Source organism: Crassostrea angulata, chromosome 6 (genome assembly GCF_025612915.1).
Source record: "Crassostrea angulata isolate pt1a10 chromosome 6, ASM2561291v2, whole genome shotgun sequence".
In the NCBI taxonomy this organism is placed as follows: domain Eukaryota; kingdom Metazoa; phylum Mollusca; class Bivalvia; order Ostreida; family Ostreidae; genus Magallana; species Magallana angulata.
The window spans coordinates 30,334,159-30,353,441 of record NC_069116.1 but is presented as its reverse complement, the minus strand read 5'-3'; the positions used below and the strand labels follow the sequence as shown (position 1 = coordinate 30,353,441).

The window sequence follows — 19,283 nt, the reverse complement described above, 5'->3', positions numbered from 1 at the left end:
AGATATTACTGAAAGACATTTTGATAGCTAAAATGTCTTCATTCTATCATACTTTGGATATTTTTTTTCTTACTATTAAAGTATTTACACTCAGAAATAGCCACAAAAAGGAGATAATTTAGAGTTTTCCGTTGGTGCGCATGTCGTCTCATTAATGTTGTACATACATGTCTATTGTCTTGAATAATCTCAGTTTAACCCATTGTTGTTGACCCATTCGGTCCTTCAGATGTTCAAGCTTTAATAAGAGGTGACCCCCCCCCCCCCAAAAAAAAAATGCTTTATCCTGAAATGAGCGAATTTCCACAAATAAATAGCAAGATGATTTTTTTTTACAACCCATGGTAGTGGTCTGAGTTTCGTATCCTCATTTCACTCAGGGCACGGCTACTTGAACTTCAAACAACCCCTACCGTTTTTAAAAATGCCATGCAAACTGCTAACGAGATTTTAATTGTTTTGCAATGTCATTACCTTCATACCCGCATGAATCCCCAAAGAAAACATTTTATTGTTCTACATCATTACAATCACACGACTTTAGTACAGAAATACATTTCTTTTTTCTAAATTCTTTTGTTTCCACTATTATATAAATAGCAGTAAAAGTCATGTCTAAAAATGACCATAAGTATAACCAATTAAAATGAATAATTTCTAACTTATGCAAAAATGAAAAATAGAGAGAATCGTTCAATAAACCGATCGATTTGGCCATTTGTTTTGAAAAAAAATTCAAATGCCAAGGTCATCAAGACTTTATCAAATTCTTCAATTTTAATTATTGAAGCACTATCAACCATGTTGTCAGGCGGGGGTATGATGCTAACTCAATTCACCCCTCCAGTCAACATGGGGGACATCTTATCAGTTGGAATTTAAACCAAAACATGTTAAAATCTTGTATGTTGACAGAGGTTTCTTTAAATCTTGAAAGTATTCATACAGTTGTAAAACGTCCATAAGCGTTGTCCTGATGAAGAGGATTGTTGCATAGTTTGGCGAAGTTAAATAGATTGATTTTAAGTAGGATTTATTTTAATCAATCTGACAAAATTTTAGGCCTAGACTCAAACTATTAATATGGGGTGAATAAAAACGAGCACCTTGAATGATTCTTGAGGAGGACCTTAACCGTTTTTTTAAAGGATGACCTTGACTTATTTTCGAGGGCCTTGACCTATTATCTGTAAACCTCTGGCAATGAATTTTTTATTTCTTTTAGATTAGGAACACGTTCCAAAAAAGGTCCCATCTGAATGAATTTCTTATAATCTTATAACTGCAATTCTGAATATAATATCTAACCTCCAAATTTTAAGGTAGAAATGTAATAAAATATTCTTCCTAATATCAATAATAACAAAAATTTTTTTTTTTTCGTTCCTAGTCGGTTTCTTGCTATCACATATATTTTGTTAGTTTTTCCATAAAATAATTTAAGTTGCAATTTGTTTGACGACGACTGAGGAATAATAAATTGACTAGACCAATAAGTTTATTTCAAATACCATATGCAGTTTTATTCCATCCTAACTGGTGAATCCCTTGTTTTGATAATGCACTGAGAGTTTCTTGGCTCCGTGACCTTCATCCAAATGATGACAACAAAAATTCCAGCAGTTAATTTCGTTAAATATATTTTGAAGAAAAAAACCCACGAAAAATCAAAATTCTTATTCGTTATTTTAGGAAATAGATAAACAAAATGCATATCACGTAAATCACAAGTAGTAAAACAGGCACAATTGTTTAGCATGTAGAAACCATGGAATTGGGACGGTTATTTATTCTACCTGCATGTTTGTATTACATCTCTGAGTAGGAGAGGATTCCAGGGGAGATAGGGACCCCATTAACCACGGATGGTGGGGGCGAAGGTCACTAGGCCTGGGTAACAGTTATGGCAAAATGAAGGAAAAGAATATCCAGCCAGAAGAAGGTAAGATTTTGTTTTTAACAGCAGATTTTTTTTTATCGTTACTAAAACCACGATTCCCAATTTTGGTAAAATATATATAATTGGGAAATTGAGAAGCTAGATTAATTGATACATGTCCTGTAATAAAAAAAAACCCATTTCTGAGGTGCGATAATGATAGTTTTACTTTTTATACTTCACACAATTATATAAGATGCATATATTTGTATATTCCAGTCTTGATTATAATATGAAATGATCGATGTCACATCACTACGTGCATAAATCAAATATGTGTCACATCGCAAAAAGTCAAATGTGAATTGTTTTGACGACACAGAGAAATCCGTATTTTGATTTGAATTTCTGTCATTCTATCTGAATGAAAGAAGAACAAATAAAGGCTACAATTGTCAAGATTTAAAAAAAAACATGGAACATCAAACGAATTTTGTCATTTGTCTTCTTAATTCTTTTTTTGTTACAAGAAAAGCAGAAAAATAAATGAAATTTCAATTATTTCGGGAGTGACTACTTTTCATTCACTGAAAGCAGTCATTTGCAATATTTAGTATCCATTGTTCGAAGAAAAATTTCCTAATGATTTTACATTGAAGATAAACTGAGTTTGGTTTTACTTTTTTTATTCACCACCTACGCTAATTGGTTCTATTCAGTAAAATGAAATATTGCAACAAGTTGAACTCAGTGACTTTAGGCATAAAATGTGCTCTGCTTAATTAATCTTCAAAATAAACGAAACTTGACACATCACCCACACAAAAAAAAAAAAACCCCGAACGTACTAAACTGCAGAAAATAAGCGAATTCAGTCCTAAAAAGGGAGGGGTGTTATCAAAATGAAACTATATACGGACGAAAGAGATCTACAATTTGAAATAATACATGTAGATGTACAATGAAACTATTCTATGAATAGAAATTGATGACGAGGTGCCATGTTGCCTTTCGCAACGATGGAAGACGGCGTACGTCGGATTCTTTGGCTTCATTTGTGTGTACGCCGTGCGCGTGAATCTGAGCGTGGCCATCGTATGTATGGTGAAATCCCAGAACTTGACGACCGGCGGTACCGAGGAAAATGGCACCATCATCTATCAGGGCCCCTGCAGGGCGGAAGCTGAGAGTAGCTCTGTATACGAGGTAAACTGAGGGGCAGTGTCACGTCTCATGTGTCTTTCTGTCAGAATCTTCATAGGGATAGGTGGAACAAACTGATACACATACACATCATTTGATACAGTCATCTTTTTATTTTTTAACCAAGATTTAATGTTATTTTTCACATTCAAAAAGTACATTTATCTAATGTACATAAATGACCGAAAAGTGACGACTTTTAAAAATCAGACATGAATAGATCCGATGACTGTACAATTATTATCAAGAACATCTAAAATGAAGATGTAACTGTTTACATATTTTACAATTAAATCATTTCGTTGGAACTTCGTGTACCATCAGTTTATATTATTTTTAAACTATTTTCAGCATGCGGAGTTTGACTGGTCTAAAACGACACAATCTACCATTTTGGCATCATTTTTCTATGGTTATATCGTCACACAAATCCCTGCTGGCTGGCTGGCCGACAGATTTGGTGGAAGAAGGGTGTTTGGTATTGGAATGCTTATTGCATCCATTTGCACACTTGTATTTCCGGTATGCGCACGCATTTCGGTAAACTTGGTGTACGCTTTGCGAGTTCTTCTTGGACTATCAACAGTAAGAAAAAAAATTATTATATCAAAATATCATCAAATAAAATTAAAAATATAAAATAAACTATTTCTCCCCCCTCCCCAAAATAAAAACAATTATAAAGAGTTTAAACACGAGTTAGACACATCTTCGGCCTTTCCCGCAAAGCTCGAATAAACAACTCGAATGTAATGAATCAACATAACCGAATTTTAGAAGATGACTCAAAATGAATAACTAGCTTCCCATCAATTAAAATATAATAGACACTGTTTTTTACTTAAGCCAAGTTTCATTAAAAGATGGGGTTGTCATAGATGCTTACGTAATACATCTGAGGTTGTTTTTCTTACGCTTTTCGGAATGTCACGTAACTTTTTTGCAGGCAGTTTCTTTTCCCGCGGTGCAGTCATTATGGGGCAGATGGGCGCCTCCATTAGAAAGAAGCAAACTGGTTTCCTTTACCTATTTAGGTACACTTGTAATTACTCCTCATTATAGACTTACGCCTTTTCCAACATTCTGATCGAAATATGTTTTCTTTTTTGTTTACATATAAGCACAGTATTTAGGGTTTGTATTTTAATAGAAATATGTTGGGTTTTTTTTTTTTACATATTAACACATATTGTATTTTTTACTGTTCTTGCAGGGACCATGTTTGGAATGGTGGGAACGTTTTCTACGTCAGGTCTCTTGTGTCAGTACGGGTTTGACAACGGATGGGGATCCATATTCTACATCACTGGTTATTTTGTTTGATCACTATTTATTTTTCTTCTCATCATCATTTATCTTTACGAACAAAAAACTTAAATATAAAACACTGTGCCGGATATTTATGCCAGTACCAAGGTGGCATTTTTGCACCCGTCTAAGCTGCATATATCGAACAATTCAAATATGCCACATGATATATCATTGCTTAAAGAGTTTACAACCACCTTTGTAATCATCGTAATTCACCTGTCAGGTGAGATATTTACCTTTCAAAAATAAATTCCTACAGAAACAATTTTTTCCATAGAAAAAACAATATTCCTACAGGAAATTTGAAATTTCCTATCGGAATACAAGAACTTACTACAGGAATTTCAATTCCGACAGGATTTGATTAAATCCGATAGGAGATATTAGTTTCCTATAGGAAAACTGCCTGTCTGAATCAAATTTCAACAGGAAATACAATTCTCCTACAGGAAATATAATTCCTCTAGGATTTTTAGAAAATCCTATAGGATTGTCAATATTTTCTGTAGGAGAATCATTTCTTCTATGGGAATTATAATTTTCCTATGGGATATTAATTTTTAAAGGTAAATATCTCACCTGTCAGGTGAAACACACTAAAAAAAAGTGGTTATATACTTTCTAGACAATGGTCTATGATATTGTATGTATGAATTTTTCCGAAACTGCCTCTTAAGCGGGTGCAAAAAATTCACCTTGGCACTGGCATTATTATCCGAAACAGTGTCATAAGTTATCATGTAAAACGTTAGAGTTGTTAACTATCACGTTTGTTTTGCATGGATTTTATGTAAGAAAACTCCTACATTGTATCATTTTGGTTAAAATTAAAACAATTTGGCACTTAATAACTTAAATACCTAACAGTTTACACTAATACTCATTACATAAATGGGTAGACCAAAAACGTGTATCCCTTGCACATGATTCGCTCCTTCAATCAGAACAGTATCGCATTTTATGACGTATAGAGCGTGTCACGTGATATCTGCGTCACTGTATATGTGATCTGTTTTGCTGGTAGGTGGCCTCACACTTCTGTGGGTTTGTGCGTGGTTTTACATAACAGCCGATACCCCAGACCAACACCCCCGGATTACAGAGGCGGAGAGAAAGTACATTACTTCGTCGATTGAATACAACACCAATATGAGGGTATTCCCTCGGTTTATCCAAGTCATTTATAGTTTACATTGATATCAAGTGCATTAATTGTATGAAAAATCTAAATTCTAAAGAGAATCAATTAAACAAAAACAAAAAAAGATAACTTTCGAAAAACATCTGTAAGGATGTAGCTTGTGAACATTTTCTTCAAATTAGACATTGAAGACACCTTGGAAATCCATTGCAATGTCGTCTGCTGTATGGGCCTGTTTGACTGCGCACGTGTGCAACAACTGGACTAACTATACTCTGTTGACAAGTCTGCCGACATTCATGAAAGAAGTCCTCAAGTTTAATATTAAAAACGTAAGTGTTTCAATCAAGGTAAAAGAAAAATTGGTATATGGTCATCATATAGGTATGCTGGTTCTATTTCATTAGAAATCATTCATTCAGAGTGAAAAACCGGAAGTCACGTGTCCATTATGCTAACCGAAACCACATAAACGTAACATTAGGAATCCTTTTTATCAAAATATCTTGATAAATAGCGCACATGACTTTGACAAGCCCTGCAGATAAACACGAACAATTGCATACATTTTCTTTATAAACACCAGTTGCGCTCATAACCCGATAAACGCAATTTAACCCATTAAAATACCTATATTAAATGACCAAAGAAATTAAATAAATTGAAAACGTAAGTAGTACATACCTGTACTACTTAATTTTTCAATAATTTTTTTTCACAATACGTGGGGCGTTCAATTAATAATGTCACTAATCAGATAACATAAAATACAAGGTTCAATTAACCTTTGAATTTATTTTCACGTATGATTTGGTTCATTTTCTATTTATGGCCGTTTATCTTACCACATTTCATTATCGAATACTAGTACTCCTTGAGAAGCAGATAAATAACCCCTGCTCGAGACACTGTACGAAAATACTTGTATGACTGGTAAGTAATCATCCAATCAAGCTGAAATTAGAGGCTCATAAAAGCATGTGACAGATTATGTAGAGATTCGAAAGAAATTTTCAAAGAACTGTGTGATGTGCACAGAAACAAGTGTGTGTCATTGAGACAAGTTTCCAAGTGGGTCAGCATATTCAAAAACTGACCAAACAGACCTTATGGACAAGCAAAGTCATGGAGCACCTCGTATGGCTTCAACGGATGCAATATTTGTAAAAATAACCGATATCCGTACTAATAATGGTCGATTATCCATTTAACAAATAGCAAATATAAAAATATGAATTTAAAGAAATACATTGGCCTTCGAAAGGTTAGTGCAAGAAGGATACCTCATCTATGAACAGAAAAACAAATTAAAAAACGGGTGCAGGTTGAAATATGTTGCAACTACAGTACTTAAAATCTACAAAAATTGCAGTGAACGACGTTTATCGGAAATTGTCACAGGTGATGAAACATGGATATATTATTTTGAACCTCAGAAGAAAATTGATAACAAGATGTGGTTGACTAAGAAAGGCAAAACGCCCGTTATAGCAAAACGATGCCAAAGTACAAGGAAAGTATTATCATAATACGCAATTTTATTTTAATAATGAAGGTCCTGTAGTTCAAGTTGCTATTCCAAAAGGCCGATCAATCACCGGACATATATACAAAATGTGCTGAAGAAAGCCCAGAAACATTACGAAAGGAAGAGACTTAAATCTGGAATTCGCAACATTCGACTTCTTCATGACAACGCCCCAGCATATAAACCCCAGATTGTGAGATCATTTTTGGAAAAAGAAAAGGCTCATGATCAGCCCTATCCTCCCTACTCAACTGAGTTGCCCCCCCCCCCCCCCCGTGACTTTTTTCTTTTTCCTTGATTAAAAAGGACTTGTCAGGAAGAAGATATGCTTCAAGGAATGTTTTGGGCTCTGCCATTTATCAGTACTTGAATACCATTCCCAAAAAAACATTATATTAACTCTTTCAAAGCTTGGATAAATCGTTTCGTATTATGTTATTTATTGTATTTATTGTTATTTATTGCCTTTCGTATAGGCTGGACGTTTTCCGGTTTCATATATGCTACAATGTGTATATACGTGCAGTAAACAAAAAAAGTTTATAGCACCACGATTATTAAAAAGTTAATAAAGTTATTAAAGTTATTATTATTTTTTTAAGTTATCAAAAAGGGAGGTGTTTAACAGGCTTTTGCATCAATAACTGCCTTCTCTCACAACGTACAAACTGCGACTTCACGTGTAAAATCTATGTACAAGAACGGGGCATGCTTTTTATGTATGTGCACATGTGTAGAATGAATAAAGTAAAATCATGCATTTTCCGAATCAAATTGCCCATCAACGTTTTGATTCTCATCGTTATTTCATTTAGAATGGAGCACTGTCTGCAGTTCCTTACATCTGTCAAGCGGTGTCTGGATTCCTTGCCGGTCAAACAGCGGACATCCTTCGATCAAAAAGGGTCCTTAATACCACACACACAAGAAAACTTTACCAAGTGTCGTGTATGAAGAAATCAAACAATTATTGCAGTCTTAATAATTAAAACCATTGAAAATCCATAAATTGGTTTCTTTACAATTTTGGCAATTGAACGCAACCACAACTTCTCGGGTTTTTCCGGTAGAGCTCGGAATAATTTTGTTCGATTTGCGGAAACTTTTAAGACCCGAGAAGTTGCGAACATATTGCTATTGGAGGTTTTGTTTTTCAGCGTTTCTCGGAGCCGGAGCCCTTCTGGTAGCGGTAGGGTACAGCACTTGTGACAAACGAGACGTGGCCGTGGTATTGTTGTCCCTAGCTGTCATGTTTACTGGTCTCTCTAGGGCTGGTTATATCGTTAATCACATAGACTTTGCTCCAAGGTAAATTTCAGTTTAAACATATTAGTACATATAACATTATGTTTCAACTAACATAAACCAAAAGATATTGTACTACTGTATGTAGATGTAAAATTCAGTCTGATAGTCACAATAAATACGCTACACCGACTATATCCGGTTTTTCGCGTGTCACAAAATTTGCGAAAATGGGGAAAATGTGTAATATTTTTAATTTGCGTGAGTCATTTTTTACTATTTCAAAAGCTTCCTATTAGAAAACAATAAAGGATATAATTTCTGCGTATTCAATAGTTTGCGATTTTAAAGAGATTGCAAAAAAAGCGAAGATTAGACCATCGCGAAATAACCGGATACATTTCGACTTTATATAAATAGTGCCTGTTTGGGAGGGTAACAGTTGAAATTGACACCCCGAGAAAACCATTGTCAACCGACGCGAAGCGGAGGTTGACAATGGTTTTCGAGGGGTGTCAATTTCAACTGTTATCCTCCCAAACAGGCACTATTTATTTTGTTATACTGAATGTCTTTTTTAAAATTTTTAAGAAAATTTTACTGCTTTTATATAGGAATAACGTGAATTCTACAGCGAACCGTACGCGCATAATTTTCGCGCATGTAACATTTTTTAATGTTACCCGTTGCCAAGTGCGTTGCTAACGCTGAGGGTAATAGTAAATATTATTAACTGCGTCTTAACCAATCAGATTTCAGTATTTAACATGAAAGTATAACAAACATGTATACTAAACGCTTCTACTCTAAAGTAGATGAAAAATTTAGTCTGGCTATATAAGTACATTGTATTTCGACTTCTTAACACTTTTCTACGTTGATTTGTTTTATATTTGAAGCAATTGAGCAATTGAATCTATAATTTTCTGTTTTTTTTTCCAAACCTTTGTTTAGGTATGCTGGGGTTTTGTATGGAATCACCAACACTCTTGCTACTGTACCTGGCATGGTTGCGCCGATTGTTGCAGGAGCACTCACTCCAAATGTGAGCAACTTCATTTGAACCAACTATTAATCCCAATAGTTTACCACTTGGTACATGAAAATGATATAAAAACAAAATCTGTTTGTAAACGTAGCCTGTTAGACTTAGAATTTCCATATACATAATTATACACAAAGAACTTTTTTTTTTCATTTTGCACGAATACTCAGAAACAGGCATCATTTGATAGGCTGTTTGTTTTTTGTCGTTCAACTTTGCAATTATTGAAAACTTGATAGAACCATTTCAACGAGAGTATGGACTTAAGGTAGTTGTGTCAAACAGCAATGTAACGTAGACCTGTCAATTCCATTGCTGATTACTCAGTCATGGCTCTTTGAAATCAACAAGATTTGTCTGGCTACGCAATCTATGCTTATTTCACTCGACGCCCCAGCGTCATTTTTAACTTGTCTTGGTGCAAGAAATACATCCTACTGAAACTAAAAGGTCTTGTTAAAATGGTTCTAATGTTATTGGTTTTTTTTCTTTTTTAACTCTACTGCATTTCGGAATGACTCGATTTATTCACAAAGATGTAAATCAACATGTGATATTTGCTTTAGAAATCTCAAATGGAGTGGCGATACGTTTTCTTCGTGTGTGCCGGATTTGATCTGTTTGGCGCCATTGTGTTTGGCTTGTTTGCAAGTGGAACCATTCAAGATTGGGCTCGCGACGAAGTGGAAATTGAGGTCAAAATACCTAAAGAGGTAGAAGTTAATTCTGATAAGAAAATGGAAATGGTACAGGCTGAAAATGAAAAGACGTTGGTGTCCGTGGAACCAGAAGTTACGTATAGTACTGTCGTAAAGCGTCATGTTGATTTAGATCCCTCTGATGAGATGGTCAAGATGGTTCAATTTTAAACACAAAAATTCGATACATTCTGTAAATAAGATTTTAAGTTTGATAATAAATGTTGGTTTTATTTGCTTAATATATCACTTTTAATAATTGTTAAGAAGAAAAATGACTTGTAAAGGCACCCATTCCTCCAGTTTTTATATTTTGATATAGTAATTTTTGTAGATGTGATGAATTTGAAAATGAAAATTTCACTAAAAATCATCATATGAATATGTTGCTCAGTTGTGTACAGCATAAATATTTTTTTTTTATTTTTCTGTTAAAAATCAGTGAAATGTGGTGACTAAGTGAATATCTTTTAATTTTTCTAGATTAAAACCTTGCATGATGTGTTTTTGGCATAATTTAATAAAATACAAAAAAAAATTATTTGCCTTAGAATTTTGTCTTTTTTTAAAAAAATAGTTTGCGATTTGTTGTTTATTTTGATCATAAATTTTAGATTAGTTTTTTTTTTCAAATTAAAAATAAAAGACTTGTTGAACCAAAAATTAAAAAACAAATAGATAAATTTTACTTTACATTGACTGCAATCATAGACCAAGAGATTGTCACAAGAATGGGGAGATGGTGTCGTCAATATTTTGAAATATTAAACTATGTGGCTTTTTCATTAAATTTACATGTATTAGATAGATGCTGGAAACGATTTCTTTCTCTGGGCCTTCACGTAACTCGCGATCTCAATTTGCTGGAATTTGTTTTGTAAAGGAATCTGTAAAGGAATTCGATGAAACGATTAAGTTTCTGGTCCCAACGCATGCGCAAATCTTGAAGGAGGTCGGAGGGGGTGTCTAGAATCCCCCTCTCTCTCTCTTGGAATATTCAAATTTCTAAAATTTACATAGTGAAATTATCAAAAATAGGTGTCCTCCCGAAAAACTTAGATATCCCTTGATCACCCACCCACTCCCATCCACCGGAGAAAATCTGGATTTGCATATGCATCGTCACCTGTTTTTACAGTCATGTACTTTTCTTAGATTGTTATGGATATAGTTTTGAATTCTTCAAAATCTAGGCCAAAGCTTTCATGTAACACTATTAATATGTATTTACGCGAAAATTAAAAAAAAAAAGATATTAGAATAGATACTTGAGAAATTACAGTAAACAGGGAAAGTGAGTGAAATTCCCATAAAATAATAGCGTTTTATAACAATGATGAAGACTGGGGAGTTGCGAATCAGAAGCGCAAGTCTTTTGTTGAAAACCGAAGATAAAATAAAATGATTTAGACATGTTACAGCCTTAAAGTTATATAATGGGACTGATCATTCTAATTTAGATGTCCTTGGATATAGCCAGGTCTTTCACGAGTCTTGAGACTTACATGGATTTATATATATACATGTACATTGACAGTGGATTGGATTGAAAAAAAACCGAGGGTCAATAATGAGACACGTGATGAGAAAGCTATGGAAAGCTGCCCGTTGCACTGCAATCAGTTACATGTATTTCATAATATTGCAGTAGTAAATCAATTTTTAAATATAAAAGTATAAAAAAAGACTTGAAAAAATTTTAAGAAATCAAATATGTTTTTTTCTTTATTGTACCTTTTTCCTTTACATTGATTAAAATCTGGAGAAAAATGGAACATAAGTCACGAATGTAAATCACGAACTCTGAAATGGCCTTCCGTATTTGGATTGTTGACATTGAACGGAGTCTATAAATAGATTTACATTGTACCCCATCATGTGACGAATTTCACTAGGTGGGCTATCCATGACTTGCGATCGCGTAAGGTAGGTACATGCACGAGGATGGGATGCTGTTTCTCTGGCGAGGTGAGTAACTTATAATGTGTACACCCTCACTGTTATGTTTATTTATTTTAATGGTGAGATTTCACCTGTTTTGTTTACAAACGCCGCTATGCATACATGTACAAGGCAAAAGATCGTAATTATCGTTCTTACCAACCGGCCCCAGTATTCTGAAGATAATCGATGAATAAAAAAAAAAAATCTTTTATCGTGACCCCCTCTTTAAAAGAAATATAGATAAATTTCTGTATTGATATACATGTACCGGTAATGAAAACATGTAAAAAAAAAATCTAAATGGGAGGAGGGTAGACTTTACCTAAAATTTCTTTACCCGGGGGGGGGGGGGGGGGGGTAAAGAAAAGGCGCACAATCTCTGGACTTCTTCAAATAATATATATAGATCTATATATATAAAGACAGTGTAAATAGCTGAACATTTATTTGATTTATCAGAATCCAATGTGTATGAATTCTTTGGTATGCACAGCAGCAGTTGATAATCTTAGAAACAAAATCTATCAAAATCGTGATGTTAAGTTCTTCAATGAAAATTATGTTGGGTTCATACAATCATGTATATACATTTTAAACAATGGGTCGTTTTATTTACTGTTTAACGTATTCTACTTCCCTCTTCTTCTTTTTTTTTTTTTTTTTTTTTTTATTAAAACCGGGAAGGTTATCACCAGCTAGCCCATTCCCAATAATTAATGAGAGAATGTTAATTATTCAGAATGAGGAATCCAGCCCAAAGACACCACTCATCAAGGGGAATGCTACGGGCGGATCCCAGTACACTTCTGATTCAACGCAAACCGTAACACAGTCCGCAAGGAAACAAAAATCGTTGGATCCGCCACCAAACAAGGATTTCTGTAAATACAACTTAAGCACGCAGACATTTGACACAAATGCACTTGACTTAAAGAATAATTCTCTATTTGTAGTAAGAATATTCTTAATTGTATTTCAGTACAGGAAATTAAAATATTTAGTGAGCATATTATATAAAACAGAAATGTTTTAAACATTGGGTGTCTGTGCTTCGACAGTTTAAAGAAAATAATATCGATATCTTTCCTTTTGATTACAACAGACTTAAGGTTTGATCCAGAATTATGCATTGTATTTGCCAGTGAAAAATGAGTGTACGTGTATTTGCAGTAACATCTGTCGATTTGTTGACCACAGCTGATATGAAAAACATCAAGATTCCCTCGCTGAATAAGACATTTCAGGTTTATCACAGTTATTAATCTTACAAAATACAAAAACTGGAACTAAGCGTTCTATCAAAACAAAATGCTGCTAACCGCAAATTAAATTAATTGACTCACACCTTGATAGTTGATTTAAATGTAAGTAAACACTCTTAAACCAAGTTTTGCATTTATTTAATAATCAAGAAATATACAAGTACCTAACCATGCAAGGAAGTAGATTTAGATTTTTTACCCTATACCACTTTTTTATATATATGTACCGTTTTAACAAAAGCTTGGACTTTGGGCAATGTGACGGTGTTTAGGACCAATTTGAGGAAGGCGGCGTCTATCCACGATTTACTGTCCTGTGATTGGCTAATGAATATGAATACATTAAAAATACTAAGTAATCATGACACTTGTCCGATTTTATCCAGGGATGATTGTATATTTCATTTGAAATAGTATCAATTTCACATAACAGATTAGGTCTTAGAACAATTTTTGACGGTTTATGAATATTAATGTGTTTTTCTTAGCGAATGAGAAGAAAGGAGGTCAATATTTGACAACTTGTTTTGATGAGCAAATAAGATTGAAACACCCCTTCGAAAGTCCAAGCTCCTATTAAAACGGTTTTAAGTGTACGGATATTTTTTTAAAAATACGTGTAGTATGGAAGAAAAATCCAAAATATTTAGACAATTTATTTCACATACGTTCCTACATACATGTACATAATACATAAATTTTATTAAATAAAAGATGAATGATAACTTTTATGCATATGAATTAACTATTTATATGTATGTGCAATATTACAATGATTTAAAAAAAAAACTGACATTGTTCCAAAAGATTATCATCCTATTGTATTTGGATTAGGACCAAGGAAAAGTGTTTGACGAAATCTTTCGACAATTCCAAGAGATGAAGGAAAGCCTCAACGATTTCAAATCTCATTTCACGATGGAGACCGAAGGTGTCCCTGTTCTGTCAAAATGCATGCAGCTGCTCTCGACCAGATGCGGTGAGTGATTGGAAAGCAGGGAACAACTTGTAGCAGGGCTGATTTGAAAGATCAATCATGCATTTCCCTTCGAAAAAATAGAAACAGTTGACGATGAAAACGATCATGCTTTTTAACACTATTCACTATTCTGGGGGGGGGGGGGGGGGGGGGTTGGAGTAGTTTATGACAATATCATTTTGGATATCACATCGTGACCTTTTTATTTTTAGCTCACCTGAACCAAAGGCTCAAGTGAGCTTTTCTGATCACAATTTGTCCGTTATCTGTCGTCGTCGTCGTTGTCGTTGTCGTCGTCGTCGTCGTTGTAAACTTTTCACATTTTCATCTTCTTCTCAAGAACCACTGAGCAGATTTCAACCAAATTTGGCACAAAGCACCACTAGGTGAAGAGAATTCAAGTTTGTTCAAATGAAGGGCCACACCCTTTTTAAAGGGGAGATAATTGAGAATTATTGAAAATTTGTTGGTATTTTTCAAAAATCTTCTTCTCAAAAACTATTAGGCCGGTAAAGCTTAAACTTGTGTGGAGGCATCATCAGGTAGTGTAGATTCAAGTTTGTTCTTATCATGGTCCCCGGGGGTAGGGAAGGGCCACAAGAGGGGGATCAAGTTTTTTATAGGAATATATAGAGAACATCTTTAAAAATCTTCTTCTCAAAAACTATCAGGCCAGAAAGACTCAAATTAAAATGGGAGCATCCTCATGTAGTGTAGATTCAAGTTTGTTCAAATCATGGTCTCCGGGGGTAGGGTGGGGGCACAATTGGGGGATCAAGTTTTACATAGGAATATATAGAGAAAATCTTTAAAAATTTTCTTCTCAAAACCTATTCGGCCAGGAAAGCTCAACTTTGAGTGGAGGCATCATCAGAAAAGGAAGATTCAAGTTTGTTCAAATCATGGTCCCCGGGGGTAGGGTGGGGGCACAATAGGGGGATCAAGTTTTACATAGGAATATATAGAGAAAATCTTTAAAAATATTCTTCTCAAAAACTATCAGGCCAGAAAAGCTAACATTTGAGTGGAAGCATCCTCATGTAGTGTAGATTCAAGTTTGTTCAAATCATGGCCCCCGGGGGTAGGATGGGGCCACAATTGGGGGATCAAGTTTTACATAGGAATATATAGAGAAAATCTTTAAAAATCTTCTTCTCAAAACCTATTAGGCCAGAAAAGCTCAAATTTGAGTGGAAGCATCCTCAGGAAGTGTAGATTCAAGTTTGTTCAAATCATGGTCCCCAGGGGTAGGGTGAGGCCACAATTGGGGGATCAAGTTTTACAATCTTTAAAAATATTCTGGGAAAGTTTTCGGTCCAAAACTCAGTACTTAGTGTGAAAGCACAGGTTATGAGATTAAAGGTAGATTTAAGTTTGATGAAACCATGATTCCCTAGAGAATAGTGGGGCCACGAAATGGGGAGGGGGGGGGGTTTATAGGAATAGAGAAAAATCTTCTTACAGGTACAACAACAAAAGGGGTTTGGTATTTACCAAAAAATAGAGGTGGATAAAAATTGGCAGATTTTCAATTTTTTTTTTAGCAAGATCTACTGTACTCAGTTGTCAAGATATTTTGATACTGTAATGCTAATTTGATCAGAATTAAGGCAATTATTGCTCAGGTGAGCGATGTGGCCCCTGGGCCTCTTGTTACACTACTTACAGACACTTTCTTGCTATAAGTTTTACCTATTTTTGGTATACATGTAATTTCATGTATATACATGTAATTACATGTAATTACATGTATTAGATATACTAATCTCCAAACGATGTAGTTATTTATTACAGGAAAGATTTATGATATCAGATGCCGCTATAAACGTGTCATTATGACACCACAGAATAAAGGTCAGAAGCGCACTCTTTGGAGTATTTGGTTTTTTTGCATAAAAACTACGATTATAGCAAAACGTAATATTGGTTAAATGTCGTAAAATATGAAAATTCTAAACCGGTGAAAGTTTTTAATAACATTATACGTTAATTCACATTATATCGACATACGTCCGATACCATCTTTAAAAATGTAAAGTTTTCATCCGTATTTTGTTTATTGAGTTCAATTTAATGAATGGTATCGAAAAAAAATCATAAAATGTACAAATCCGCTATATTTTATTTGACTGCGCAAAATCATGCGCAATGAAAACTGAAACTGAAGTTTTGCCTCCTGTTTTGTTTATCTTTACATGCGCAAGAATTTCGATCGGAAGTATACTTCGCCTGCTAAGGTAGCAAGGAACAGTTTCGCATAAATTACCGTCAATATTTTTGTAAACTTGAGAGTTGTTGTTCTTTAAAGCTTATGAGTGTTGCTAAAATTCATGAAATTATTTTTAATGATTATCATTAGTTAGAGGGATGTCTCTTGTTGAAATTAATATGCAATATGGAGGTCCCTTATGTTAGGTACATGAGAATCAGAAGTAAAATGCAAAAATGCGGCTATGACTGTTGTGTTGACTTTACACAGTGAAATTGCAAGTTACAGACAGGAGGGTAAATAACACGAAAAGTAGGTGGATGGGACATTGTAAACTATATACACCGGTAAGTTTCTGACATGTGATGGTGCAACATGCACACGGTACGGAAGGTCAACCCTCTGCAGGAAATTGGCTTGGGGAGGTTTAAAAAGCTCAAAAATCATGAAAAATTAGCAAAATATGAAAGGGTCAAAATTTCATAAAAACCAGTATGTAGAAAATTTTACAGGTTTTGACTGGTAATTTTCTTCAGAAATTGGTGATTGGCCTTATAAAGAGTGAATTAAAGGTATTTGTGCTGGATGGGAACCGAGGAAATTCTAGTTACAGAGTTCTGAAGACACACATCCCCTGGCTACAATGAAATGTATATAAAAAAAAACTGTCCCGTGCCACCTTAAGTTAACATAAAGTTAATTCGTTCCTTGCTATTTCAGAATGCAACAAAAAAGCGCTATTTATCACATAATTTTTTTTTTCAAAACTGATATCAAATGCTGACCATTGCTCTAAAAAGGAATACGTGTTTCTTTGAGGGGGGGGGGGGGGTTCCTGTTTGTTAGAGGGTTTAGGGGAGGGTGTTAATTTGTTTTGTCATCAATTTTTATTCTGTTTGTTTGTTTTAATTTTTGAGATAAACTCAGCAGACACGGTGCTCTCGCGTTTACTGAAAAAATAGCAAGTTTTCTAAAGCTATCGTTTTTATAAATAAAAAAAAAAATGTTGAGGGTTAACTTTCAAGGCTTGTCAAATGTCCCCGAAAATTGAATTACCAAGTAACAACAGTTAAAGAGAATGAGTAACAAACAAATCCAGTATGAGGGTAAAAAATAAAACAAGAGTTTGTCCAAAAGAATACCACAAAATGAAATCTGGTTTGAGTGTAAATTTTTAATTAGCTGACGAAGTTTGATAGAACAAAAAATATTTGAAAAATAAACCAATCATAATCGTTCTATGACGTCATTCGTTGAGCCTCGTCCAATTACATCTTTGATACGTAACGAAGTTTCTATCATATGTCATTACAGTGTTTGATGATACAAAGCGGATAATGAGTTCAAATGCGTTCATATATCTAGATTTATTTTGCAGTAACAAAGAGTTGTATATAGCTTTGTTTTCATGAAAGTTGAATTCTTCAAAGCAGATAAATGCAATCACCAGAAGCCATATATATAGAGAGTTATGTTTTCATAAATGAATCTGATTTGTAGGCCAAACAACTGAGAAATTTTAAGAAACGGTTATATTTAAAAAAAAAAAAAAGAGGGAGGTAAATGGAAGAGAAGCCATGCATTTTCTAATGCATCACGACATTAGCTGCACATCATGTAATGATGGCGATTGTATGCAGTAATAATTGTTTTACCGTTGTTTGACCTCTTCTTCGTTTGTGTCTAAATCTCTCAACGAAACGTGCTATCAGTTAACTACATATATGTATTAGATTCCATCAATTCACATTGGTCCTAATCTTTAAGGATAGTCGATGTTTAAAGCACAGCTTGAGTTAACTCCAATTGCACTACCCAGATCAAATGACAGTAAGCTTTGAGCGATATTTCTCGGATGAATGTCTCTGCAGTTTTAATTTTCTGAATATCTTTAGATTATGAAAGTAAACAACGTACTTTCCTCGTATTAGCAATACGAGTATTAGTATTGAAATTAATAAAATTTAATACATATGAACATCTATGTCAAATTGCAAATAAATTATTTAACTTTGAAGATAAAAATCTGTTTAAAAAAATATAAATGCAAATTTGTCAAACATTTGTACATTCACTATCAAATAATTGTCACTGTATCTCTTCAAAAGAATAGTTACTCGTTTACATCCTTACTTTTATATATTAATGCAATCAATCATCCTTATGATTTACAATGTCCTTACTGTTTGAAGAACTGAAGGTTTTATATTAATAAGATAGTATGTTTCGCTGATCAATAGACCTCCTTATATTTCGGAATAAAGCTCTTAAACAGGGACTATTGTTTTATATCTTTACAGGAAGCTGCAAACTCAAGGTTGAAAGACGAAAATATAGCGTTCTCATAGGGTACGAAAACCAAGATGTCATGCGCAATAGCACAACAAATCCCCAACAAGTCCTGGATTGTTTACAATTGTTTAATTCTTTCAATAAAAACATTCAAAAAATTCTAGAAAGAGCACCGGAAGTGGAAAATTCGGCCAAAATTCTTATCGACGACGAGGATAACATGAGGAAGGAAGTGACGAAAGCTGATTTGGCGGGAACTGACGGACCAGAAACAATGAAGGCTTGTAATGAGAATATACACAAACTGAGGAAAATGAACAATAGTCTAAGGACCATAAAGAGACACACAGAGCGAACATTTAAAGAAGTGGTCGAAGCCTCCAAAGCATTATTCAATGAAACCGAAGCAGAGCAGTAAAACGAGATCTACCAGAGTAGTACAATATGTGACATGAAATCTTAATCAAAATTTGCTAATCTGTCGAATTATCTTGTATTTTGAACTTGTTATGATTGTTTTATTTGTCTATTAAACAATTTTACAGCA

General features: G+C 34.1%; 2 protein-coding genes across 2 annotated transcripts; both read left to right on the top strand.

The window, feature by feature from the left end:
* The first annotated feature begins 1,825 nt into the window (after positions 1-1,825).
* Positions 1,826-10,573, top strand: LOC128189062 (sialin-like). Its single transcript, XM_052860492.1, has 11 exons — positions 1,826-1,942; positions 2,862-3,085; positions 3,434-3,667; positions 4,029-4,116; positions 4,296-4,391; positions 5,418-5,548; positions 5,717-5,866; positions 7,878-8,010; positions 8,220-8,370; positions 9,262-9,352; positions 9,919-10,573. Exons 1-11 carry the CDS (start codon positions 1,912-1,914, stop codon positions 10,219-10,221), a joined length of 1,632 nt encoding a protein of 543 aa, XP_052716452.1. The 5' UTR covers positions 1,826-1,911; the 3' UTR covers positions 10,222-10,573.
* A 1,306-nt stretch (positions 10,574-11,879) lies between these two features.
* Positions 11,880-19,283, top strand: LOC128186484 (uncharacterized). Its single transcript, XM_052856261.1, has 5 exons — positions 11,880-12,018; positions 12,734-12,875; positions 13,165-13,238; positions 14,091-14,235; positions 18,745-19,283. Exons 1-5 carry the CDS (start codon positions 11,995-11,997, stop codon positions 19,152-19,154), a joined length of 795 nt encoding a protein of 264 aa, XP_052712221.1. The 5' UTR covers positions 11,880-11,994; the 3' UTR covers positions 19,155-19,283.

Bases quoted from the DNA above. Each gene is read 5' to 3' on its own strand.
- LOC128189062 (XM_052860492.1), top strand. From the start codon at position 1,912: ATGAAGGAAAAGAATATCCAGCCAGAAGAAG. The intron at 4,117-4,295 runs GTACACTTGTAA...CTGTTCTTGCAG, and splicing joins GGTTTCCTTTACCTATTTAG to GGACCATGTTTGGAATGGTG. The intron at 4,392-5,417 runs GTTATTTTGTTT...TTTTGCTGGTAG, and splicing joins ATCCATATTCTACATCACTG to GTGGCCTCACACTTCTGTGG.
- LOC128186484 (XM_052856261.1), top strand. From the start codon at position 11,995: ATGGGATGCTGTTTCTCTGGCGAG. The intron at 12,019-12,733 runs GTGAGTAACTTA...TTAATTATTCAG, and splicing joins GATGCTGTTTCTCTGGCGAG to AATGAGGAATCCAGCCCAAA. The intron at 14,236-18,744 runs GTGAGTGATTGG...ATATCTTTACAG, and splicing joins GCTGCTCTCGACCAGATGCG to GAAGCTGCAAACTCAAGGTT.